Source organism: Aedes aegypti, chromosome 3 (genome assembly GCF_002204515.2).
Source record: "Aedes aegypti strain LVP_AGWG chromosome 3, AaegL5.0 Primary Assembly, whole genome shotgun sequence".
NCBI lineage: Eukaryota > Metazoa > Arthropoda > Insecta > Diptera > Culicidae > Aedes > Aedes aegypti.
The window spans coordinates 179,692,979-179,705,081 of NC_035109.1; the positions used below are offsets into that span (position 1 = coordinate 179,692,979).

Below are 12,103 nucleotides of genomic sequence, written 5' to 3' on the forward strand. Positions count from 1 at the left end.
TCACAGCGTTGTGGAAATGTTTCCAAGGAGAATTTCATCGCCTGCTTAGCTTAAAAGGGTCCATTAGCATTCGTCTTCCGAAAAAATGTTGTGTAATAAGTACAATAGTAAAGAATAAAGCGATGAATGATCCTTTAATCGCGATACTTGTCCCCGCGGAGGCGGACGATGCGGTAAGGACCAGTCGCGTTATGTGTTTTATTCGCATTGTGCAGGGATAACGTGTGTTCTTACATTTTTTCTTTCAGTATTAATTCAGTTTATCAGGTAAATTTATTTATATTATAAATGTACTTATTATCATACGTTACCATTAATCTGAATTGTCGAATTGAGCTCATCCTCTTATTCACCCTATCCTACTAACACAAACTCCCTATCCCGTGACATCTACGAAGATAGTTTGGGTTCCCTGTATCTTCTTAAGTAGACGTTGAACTAACGTTTTTTCTCTTCCCCTAGCGATTGTAAGGACATAGTCAGGTGTACAATGTGATGCTTTTTTTGTTCATTTCTATTATGTAGAAAAAGACGTTCATCCCAGACGTTTTTATGCGACACTACTTATAGATTTCTCAAAACCGATAGGGCTGAGCATTGTATAGCAACCCACGATTTGTCCAGTCGTTAATGCTATGCTATACTAAGTACAATAGTAAAGAATAAGTTTCATTCAATCTGAGGCTTGCTTATCAAAAGCAAAATTTTAAACCAAAAACCTGATATTCGATATTTTTTGAATTTATATTGACTGTTTATACTTCTCAAAGAAATCATAAACGCAACATCATTTTTTTTTTGCGAATATTCAAGATATGTGATCATATTAACGTGTAATAGAAGCCTCAATCCCGTGAAAATGAAGAGCGGAGTATTGCCCCGTTAGAGCGTATTACACGCCGTGTCCGATAATTCCACATTTGAGGAACAAAAAATCTATTCGAGATTCCACCATTCTTTGAACAACTGACAGTTTGTACCAGCGTTCGCGTCATAAGAATCATTGAGTTTTTTTTTAAGCAGTGCGGAACAGTTGATGGAATTCGATATCTTTGGAAGTTTGTTCATTATGTCTCTGCAACGGAAATTCCATGGACATCTGATATAAAAAAGGGGACATATGAATTGATTTTGGAGATCCGAATTTTACTCCTCCTGACTAAAGTTTATGAAGCTACTTGAAAAGCAAAGTGTATGCTAGAAAATCTTGGACTATTGGCGAGCTCAAGACTGACTCTTGTGCCGATATCATCGCAAAGCAAAGTTGCAAAAGGTAATGTAAACTGCATGCTGCATAGAGCCCATTTTGATACAAGCATTAAATGCAGTCAGTTGATTGCGTTTTTTCATGAAATAGCCCAAATAAGTTGCAAAAGTTTAAATTAAATAAAAATACCTCATATATAGAAATTGACCGACGAAAAAGATGGCGCACCCTGTATTCGCTGATATGAAGAAAGTCTCAAAAATCTACTGTAAATTGCAGTTACTCAACTCTGCGGGGCAAGTGGGCACATTAAATTTAACTTGTATATCTACCTCATAATACTTACCGTTGCCAATGATCACATAATTAACCATATTTCATGTTGAAAACATGTATAATTTGAATATGGTATCAATCCAAAAGAAGTACAAAATGGGAAAACCTGCTTGTTTGTAAGCTGCTTACGTGTTTCAATTATTTATTTATTTGATTTTTGATTTTAACTGACCTTCATGGTCTTATTAAAATGTGATCTAAATATTATATAACAAATACAATACATGAGGTCTTACTTTACTTTGATTACAAAACAATTGACAGGATAATACAAATTGTGTAACACTAATTAGAAACTTCAAGCAAGGATTAACAGAACAAGGAACATAACATTCAATACAGGTACAAATTAGCTACGATTAGGTTTCCAAATTATATGACGGTTTATAAATTCTTTGAATTTTCTATGTTTAGGCCATGTAGAAGGTTTCATTGCCAAAGACTTCCTTTTTTCGTTGAAAACTATTTTGAAAGAAATGTAATCTGCTCACGTTCATTTTGATTTGACACAAGTCGCCTCACCCTAACTTCTTCATGGTCTTTGATATTCAAACACTCACAAACAAGCTTGTCAATATCTTCATTGGTAGTACTACGGTCGACGTTAGTTAAAAACAGACAGAAGGTATCTTTAGAATCGGATCGAGCCTCAAATATGCCATTACCACTGCTTTTCATAGATTCGCACTCATTTGATTCTTTCGTTGCATCGAACAGATGATTACCATACGATGGAGGTGAAAAGGGAGTAGAATGATGCTGGTCATACGTCTCCGGTTGTGAGTTTTCAGGTACCATCGTTGTAAGCAGATCCATAATATCGTTCACTTTTGCCTTCAATTCCTCGATCTCAGCTTCGCAAGTCATGTGATGAGTGTAGCAGTCATTAGTTTCAGTATCGTCTGCGATGACATCACGAGCAGGGTTGGGAAATAGTATTTTACGCAACAAGGTGCAGAATGGTGATTTTTACAGCACGAGTCGTAAATTTATCCTACGAGGCTTGCCGAGTAGGATAATTACGACGAGTGCTGTAAAAATCAAGTTCTGCAACGAGTTGCGTACAACATTTTTTGCAATTTCGTAGAAGCCCACTTGAGGATATCAGAAATTATATCGGAGTGCATTCACCATCATTTTACAATTTCTGAAAAATTGTTGTGTAATGATTCACTACGCAACTAAAAACAGTGGCGTAATGAGAAAGCGTTGCGTAATGAATCATTACAGCACTGGTTCCAGTTACGTAATGGCTATTCCCGCACTGTAAACTTCAGTGCAGGAAAGTAGGCCGTTTCATGACAGATTGGCGTGATCAAAATCAGCCTATTACGATGAGAAATTGCAAAAAAATCTGAAACTCACTCTACAGTAGCCAAACAAAGCCAATCACAGTCAGCGAAGCCAGTGAAACTCACGCCCATCGCTGCTGTAGGCAAAATGCCTTGAAAATTGCAAAACACCCGTTGCTAAGGGCAACCCGAAATTACTGTAGAAAAATGTTCTATTTCCCGCTGCATTTCCCGCATTTAGAGCCTTCAATGACACTCATGATTTAGAAAATTCGTGCACCCAACATAGGCTACTTGATGAGATTCACGTTTTTGAACTACTGTACTGGGAGAGCCACGTGATTTTCGCGAAAAGTCAAGCCTACTACTATTACCATTCCCAGCACTGATCACGAGTCCAAGTCCAATAAACATCCGTCACATATCCATAGGATGTTTTTGGAAAAAAAGAGCGCACATAGTTGCCTCCGATAGTCCCACACATGCAGCGTGGTAGCGTTTCGCGCACTTTTCCTCGCAGACGGTGTAACGATCGTTCTTACGATTGATAGCAAGTGAACATTTATTTCACTGCATCACTTTTATCCTACTCACTCACGGAGATGTTGAATGGCGGTTGCTGATTTTGCGGTTTCGGTTTATGGACTAATGTATCTAAATTCTGTTGAATTTCAAGAATAATCTTTCGCGCAAAATATTGCACTGTTGGAACACACAGCCAGAAGAAGAGAATCTACAGTAATTGTAAAAATTATGTTATTGTTGTCATGCTTGTCAGAAAACCACTCTCACGGTGGAATTATTTTTTATGGTGTGATTTAACTGCAAATATCTTCCACAATATTCTTATTAAATTTTGAAATTCTATTCTATTCATCAAAATAATTTCAATACTATTAAAAAAGTCTTTGAATTGTCACTTACTCCGGGTGCCTCAATAATAAGTATGCTTAATGAGGATTTTTTTTAAGCTTTTTGCTAAGGCTTGGGGTATAGGACGTTTAAGCATATTCCATTTACTTTCGTAGACTATTGTAATGTTGATCCATTCTACTATTTTTGAACCTCATAAGAATTACGGTTGATTGGCAAAGAAAATGTTCAATTAATAACTAAGTACTCAACGAACTCTAAGCTGAGAAGCAGACTATGTCCCAGCAGAGGTTTAATGCAAGACAGAAGAAGAAAAAACAAACAATGTATTCTAACCATGAGAGGACAGTGCTCGGTTCGATATACTTCCACAGTACAAAAAAGTTAACAGCCAAACTTCCTACATACAGTGTTGTGAAAAACTCAATTTCTCATAACTCACGATTGATATTTTTCATGCGTGAGTTGTCAATCACGCAACTCAGCAGTCAAAAAATCATGAATGAGTTGGCTCACATTTTTAACTCATTGTCTCGTATTTCCACTGTTTACTCACATACGACAATAATTTCTTGTTAGTCTGGTAAAATTATAGTAATCATTTCTAACGTTAACAACAACATTCGGGTTTCACGAGTTTTTGACGGGTTTTGCGACTAAATCATTTTTTTACGGTTTGAGTCGATTGAGTGATTTGGCATCAAAAACTCAAGCGTGAGATTTGCGAATCCGATCTCTAATGAGTTAGCTCTCACGGGAGAGCGTATTGATTGAGATTTGAGTGTGAGTCTATCAACACTGCCTACATATCTTATCGAATAAGTGTCCTATAGCTCATTAAATCCTCAAAATGATATAGGACTGTTCTTTTTTTTTACTAAACGAACCCAAATATATGTTTGTATATTTATTTTATGAACTTATTTTTGGATATGAAACTTTCATCGTACTTAAGACCAACGAGACTTTTTGTCGCAACGATTACATTTAAAAATAATGTACTCTAAGGAACAAAACATTTTAAATAAAAAGAATGCTGAAAGATTTAGCGATGCCTATGTTTTTGTGTTGTTTTTGTAAACCTTTCCTATATACACGCCGTGATTACACCTAGTTACTGTACATTCTTTAAAAAATTATTGATAATTTAAAAAAAAAGTTAAAACAATTCGACCATTTTCAGTCAAATTCACACTGTTCCATTTGGCCTAATTAATCTATTTCAATATTGGCTAGCATATATTTTAACGACAATGCGAAATATTTTCACAATTCTCAACCCATTTTAGAAATTTGGCAGCCCTCCAATAGACACATTTTTATTGATAATATTTTTCAAGTTATGAGCTTGATCAAACTAATCAAAAATAATATAAGACTTTTTCCTTATCCTTGTCTCAATTTGTCTACATATAAGTTTCATAACATTCCTCCAAAAAGTCCCTACCAACGTTGTAGAAACTAAACTTGGGACATGGTATGATAGCAAGGTGTAAACTATTCTGTGTCCATAACATGTACAGCATCAGCAGATCTAACTTTCAAACGGATCAAAAGCCAATTTCATTTGTTCATATTCATGTTCTCTACCCGAGCAGAGTCAGTCCAACCACGGGATGCTATTGAATCGACTAAAACTCAATTTTCAAAAAGCTCGAGACCGGATCCAAATCGATAAATTGCGCGCCTTCGACGGGATAAACTGATTTTGCAAATCTACTGCTCCAAGTTATGTTCCATAAACCCTCACAGCGCCCAGCCAGAATGAACCAATCTAACTTTTATCGTTTGCTGTTTTTATTTGCAGTTCCACCACAACGACCTAGACTGGAACACGAAGGAGTCCATGTTCCTCCCGGGCACAACGTCACCGTAGACTCCGGAGCGATGGCCACCGTAAAATGTGTCTCGCACTACGGAAACCCTCCGGCCCAGTTGAAGTGGTTTCTAGGTAAGCATTTTATCCGATTAAATCTAGCACTCCCAACATCCGTATCCGAAATTCGGTGCAGGTTTTTTTTTGTTTCTGACGCCTTCTGCTGCCATAATTTCGATGCTCTTACGGGAGAGGTTCTCAATCTTTTCCCGGGTGGGGACGGTTTGATCGTGGGACAGGACACTCGAAGCTCTCATCAAAATTAAACTTCTCAAAATGAATGATACAGTTATTGACCTAAAAAGCTGGTATTCAATGCAGACAGTGGGGAGTTAATGATCATCCTGAAAACAACTAAGCTAAAAATGATAAAGATAATACAACAAAATAAATGATACAAATCTTCTTTATTGAACTCGATAAAAAAAAACTTCTATGGAATCTTATTGAACATTCTGTGATAATCCTGTCAACAATCATTTGAAAATCCTGTCCAAAATTTTGCGAGAAGTAGATTTTTTATATAATCCTTAAAACATCGGTCTACATCGGTCATGCGACTCAAAGGTAAAGGAAGTCTGTAGAAGATTTTTACAAATGATGAAACGAATATGTGGATAGTCTTCACAAGGGAGCGACAAGATTGGAATTTTATTAAGAGTTGAACTAACATTAAGTCCCATTGTTTAACAAACTTTGAATGATTATCATGCAGCCAGAAAAATCTTGACAGTTATCTATTAAATTAGATTGATATGATCTCTCTAACAGAAGCAAAACTGTGTTTCCAGATTTATAGGTCTAAAATTAATATATTTCATTAGAAAAAATAATTTTAATTATTCTAATGCCTTTAACCTTTGCAAAGACTTTTGTGAAAAACCACGTAGTTGATTCATTGAAACATGATACGAATTTGGATGTTTTAAGCTATTATTTTATAAATTGATGATTTTGTTTTATTTTTCAGTTTAACTAAATTATTAACGTTAAACTGATAACACTGCGGAACACGTTTTTGTCTCCAGCATCAAAATATCTCTATTTACTTAATTAAGGGTTGCTGAATGCATTGCACGTCTAGTTTTTGAGATATTGGTTGTTGAAAATGCAAAATTTGACTATTTCAGCCAACCTGCATGCAAGTTGCCAGCTTGTAAGGCAATTTATTTGCTTAATTTGCCACAGAATTCAAATTTTATGTGTATAGCAATACTTATCATCAAAGTTTATAATATTTTTGATGCGGAAAAGTTATTGTTTGATGGTTTAGAAAATTATTGTATTTTGCCATATAAAGAAACGAAGAATTTTGTATGGAGACTGCAAACATGTTGAAAAAGATCGGTTTAATCTAAATTTAATCGTGAAATTTCAACCAAAATATATCTAAAACGAAAGTTTAAGTCCTTTTTTGCATGCTTGGTGGATAAGATCACAAAAAAGTTTGATAAAATTTACTTCAAATTTTAGATAAACATCAATAAAACCAATGTTTTATACAACTTTGGCGACCTGTGGCTAAAAATGGTGACGTGGTGGGAAATTTCTAGAGACACATAATTTGATCCTTGAGACACGCAACAATGTCATTTTTGTTGCGCTGTGTTATCACCTGAATTTGGAACATATGGAAGTGATCAACATTGTGATTTCGTTGAACATCTGTCAACATCTCAATTTTTGCAGGTGTTCATATATTTTATAAAAGGATTATGTTAGAGTCTCCATTTTATTTCACACGAAGCACTCTAGGTGGAATTTTAGGATTAAAAACAACTACAGGATCACGAACCACGGATTAAGAAACACTGAATCAGTGTCAACTTTCGCATACTGCATCATCGTTGATGCTTTCTGCTTTCGTTTCTCTGCTTCACCGAAATGCTACACAATCCCAGTCCGCTGAGATTTTCCCCAAAGCTGGAGAGTATTGCATATTTGCCGCATCACGTGCAGCGTATATTCGTAAATAAGCTTAAAATTTAAATCGCTAGCTCGACGCTTCACTTCGACTGTATTTAACGAGAGCCTGATCTCGTTTCAGCAATATGCAAATTACACTTATGAAATAATTCACAAAAAGCTCGCGCACGTTCCCAGGATGAAACGGCAAACAAAAACAGTCGCGCACTCTATCGCACTTGTAGGTCGCACTCATGCTCTGGCAAAGCAAACCCACTCGACATCCGCTGTTCCGGAGGAAAAGATGCAAAAACGTTGCTGGATTTAATTTAACCCAACATATTTTCCCACATTCTCCACTGACTAGAACCAGACCCAGAACCATCCCACCCGCGCCGCCATGACCACGAACAGGGAAGTCTTCACTCTGCTGCTGCTTCTGCTGCTGCTCCTTCACTATCCAACAGCCTTCTGTTTTACGAATTTCACCCTTGCTTTGCTGCTGTGGCCAGAGCAGGCGCGACTCTGATACAAAATATTAAAATTTGTTCTTAAAGTGTATTCAAACTACTGTTACATCATTATTGTACCATTTAGGATCTCTTATAAAGCATATCTTTCAATAATCAAAAATGTTCAAGTTTAGAATATGAATTGACATATTCTTACAAGCCGTGCAGTAAAAGGCTATGCAGTATGACAATGCTGAGAGTCGTGTGTTCGAATCATAATACCGGTCGAGGATCTTTTCGGGATATGTCCTAATGTACTTAGGGGTCTGGCTCGATTCCAAGTGAACCTGGGGAAAGCACATCAAATGTCTGTATCAGAAGTGCCAACAACCAGTCTTGGGAACTGTGACCACAATTCACCACAGTTCATCGATTCTGCCATTCAACCAAAACACAAAGCAGCATCAATACCATCAGCCGTTGCGCTGCCAACAGTTCACACACTGCTTGACTGTTTTTGTCTCTCCACTATAACTGTTTTCGGGCAGCCATTCCAAGGTGAATGATTGAAAAAAGTGTTAAATCATTCAATCGCTAATATTTCGCTAGTGTTTGCAACTAATTGAAATCTATTAGTTCCAACAGAAAGAGCACAATCATTCCGTTGCGATACATATAAACAAGTTCAATTTCATGCTACCTTTTGGTTTTGAACGGTCATGGTTTGCTTTGGATTTTGATGGTCGTGTAGGAAGATGTAAATGTAGAGGCGGTAAATGTTTGCTCCAGTACTTTTCTCATCACTGCCAACAACAAATCAACTTCATGCGTACACTCACAGTAACGTGATGGGGAGCCCATACGGAAGATCTGATAAAGCTATATCGAACAACGATCCTATTGGTCCTCGAATACGGTAGTTTTTGTTTTCAATCCGCCGCGAAAACTCACATCCAGCGTATCCAATACCGCTGTCTTCGGATCGCGCTAGGCAACATGTACTTGACTCACATTATGAGTTTGGAGGTATTAGCAGGAGTACTGCCTTTATCAGATAGTTGCATATAACTGTCGTTAAGGTTCCTCATACGCTGTGAAGTGTCAAACCCATTGGTAATTGAGAATTTCAAAAAGTTGATCGAACGTAATCCGCAGACAAGATTAATGAATTTGTTCTACTTATACATGATTTTGGAGATTAACTCTTCTTCAAATGTTTCCAACCGTAATTGTTTCCCAAGCTTCTATGATACCTCTATAGTGTTTGATCTGTCCATGAAACAAGACATATGTGGAATTCCAGATCTGCTTCGCTCGGAGTACATACCACCATTTTTTGCAAACAAGTTCGGTCAAGTCAGCTGTGACAAAAAGTTTTACACCGACGGGTCAAAACCAAATGATTCCACTGGTTTTGGTGTATTTAATGAAATTCATAGCGCCACCCATAAACTTTAGAACCCTTGCTCCGTATATGTCAAGGAACTAGCGGCTATACATTACGCATTAGAGCAAATTGCCTCTCTTCCATCTGATCAATACTCAACTTTTACGGATAGCCTCAGTGGCTACTCGTTCAATGAGGTAGTAAAGCATTCTCCGTATTTCCTCAGGAAAATACGATCTACCCTGAGTGCTTTATCGGATCTATCATATACTATCACCTTGGCTTGGGTCCCTTCCTATTGCTCTTTTCTGGGTAATAAGTTAGCGGACTCACTCGCCGAGGTGGGTACTATAGAAGGCGATATTTATGACCGACAACCGACCATCGTTCATATTTTATGTGAATCACATCTTAAAAAAATGAGAGGTTGCAGTGATCAGGACATGTCACCAGAATGTCGGTAACAACCCGGTGAAAATGGTTCTCGAAAACAATCCGACCGGCACAGGTGAGCAGCGTGCAAGATTCATCGATCAAGTTGAGCACGAGGCTGCCTCTATTCTCATAAAACTTTGGCAGGCCTTCGTGTGCGTTCGAAACTCGTCACTAACCTCGGTGAGTTGTAGGCTCAGATGTAACATTCCTGACCTCCGGCACTGAACACAACCACCATAAAGGATTGTGTCAACCCTAGCATGGCCTCCCTGCTTGCATAGACAACCATGGGATCACTAGAGGCGACTATATGGAACGAGTAGAGATAGCGGCTCGAAGGGGGGACCCAATCGAATAGAGCAAATAATCGATTTGGATGAAGTGGAGCAAACGAAGACGCGATAGTATTCGCAAGGAGCGGAATGATACAGAGATCGCTAGTGATATCATAGACGGTAGCAGCAAGCACTAGCAGATGCAGCACGTCGAGTTAGGCACCGGGAAACCAGCGGGATGCAGGCTTCCTGAGTCAAGTGTTCACACCAAAGAAGGGGGAGTAGCACCCCTCAAGACGACCGGCAGCATGAGAATTCGGAGCTGTCGGAAGTGAAGAGGAAGGTCAATGAACTCTATGAGTTCGTCAAGACGAAAAACATCGTTCATCTCAGGATCAAACAGCTGGTGACGAGCATCAAGTCCGCCGTTACAGCCGCAGAACGCGGACAGAAGGAATTGCGGATTAGAGCGGAGAAAGCAGAAAATGCATTGATTTCGGTGGATGCAACATCCGTTTCACAGGAAACGCCTAGAAGCAATCCGTCCACCCGCTCGGAAAAAAGAACGAGGGATACACCAGGAGAACAGGAAGATCCCAAAGAGCAGCGAAGCGACAATGAGTGCGTCAGCGAGCAGAATAACGGCACTGAATGGCGAACCGCGAAAAGCCAGAAGAAGAAAAACGCAGTACGTAAGGAGAAGAATAGAAAGAGAAAGGAACCGAAGAAGCAAGAAAAGTGACAGTCACCTCGTGAGAGGTTCAAGAGCGATGATCTTGTCAATGAGGCAAGTGGCAAGACACCCTACGCGGCGATTCTCAGAAGAGTGAGGGAGGATCCAGAGCTGAAGGAGGTGGTTGATAACATGGTGAGAACCAGGCGCACCAAGAAAGTTGATATGCTCTTTGAGCTCAAAAAAGATCCGTCGATTTAGAATTCGGCCTGTCGGGAGCTCGTCGTGAAGTCGCTGGATAACGAATCAAGTGTGAGAGCCATATCCCAGGAGACAGTGATCGAATGTAGAGAATTGAACGAGATCACAACAGAAGACAACGTGAGGGATGCACTGTTGTCTCAATGCAACCTGGAAGTAGCACCGCAGTCCATCTGGCTGAGAAGAGCATACGGGGGTATGCAAATAGCGACGATCCGCTTATCTGACAGCGGAATCGCTAGACACCATTGAATCGTGGATGACTGGAGTCAAGCAAGCAGCTTGGCTCATCATAAAACGGAGGTGGTGCTGGTCAGCAACTGCAAGGCGGTTCAGCAGTTGGAGATCAACGTCGGAGGACACACAATCCCATCGAAACGCTCTCTAAATCACCTTGGAGTAATGGTCGACGACAGGCTAAACTTCAACAGCCACGTATATTATGCCTGCAAAAAGGCAGCGAAAGCAGACACCGTAGTTAGGATCATGCCCAACATTTGAGGACCAAGAAGCAGCACGAGGCGTCTTCTGGCGACTGTATCATAGTCCATACTGAGGTATACGGTATGGTTATACGGGTGGCGAGTGCTTACCGCACTATATCATCGGAGGTAGTGTGCGTTATCGCCGGAATGATCCCAATCTGCATCACTCTGGCTGAAGAAATCGCATGCTACCAGCAAAGGGACACTAGGAATGGCCACACACAATGGCCAGGTGGCAGCAGGAGTGGAATAACTCGGAGAAAGGAGAGTGGACCCACAGGCTCATTCCTAACGTGTCGGTGCGGACGATCAGAAAACATGGAGAAGTTAACTTTTTCCTGCCTTATGGATGCTTCCGGAAATATCTGCACAGATTCGGACACGCAGAATCTCCCCATTGTCCGGCCTGTCCAAATATCGAGGAGATTCCAGAGCTTGTAATATTCGACTGCCCTCGATTCAGGGATACACGACGCGAGATAATGCCAGAAACCTCAAGCGTCCTAAATCCGGACAACATCGTGCAGAACATGTACTAGCATGAAAGCACCTGGAATGCGCTGAACAGGGGAATAACGGCGATTATGTCGTTGCTGCAAAGGAGATGGCGTGAAGACCAGAGAGCTTCAAAACATCAATAAGCTTG

General features: G+C 39.5%; 1 protein-coding gene across 2 annotated transcripts in view; it reads left to right on the plus strand.

The window, feature by feature from the left end:
• The window catches only part of LOC5578544, a 625,448-nt gene that overhangs the window by 315,166 nt on the left and 298,179 nt on the right, over positions 1-12,103 (plus strand). For both annotated transcript variants that reach the window (XM_021853771.1, XM_021853772.1), the window contains exon 5: positions 5,516-5,659. In XM_021853771.1, coding sequence (XP_021709463.1) covers positions 5,516-5,659 — 144 coding nt within the window. The remainder of the gene's footprint in view (positions 1-5,515; positions 5,660-12,103) is intronic.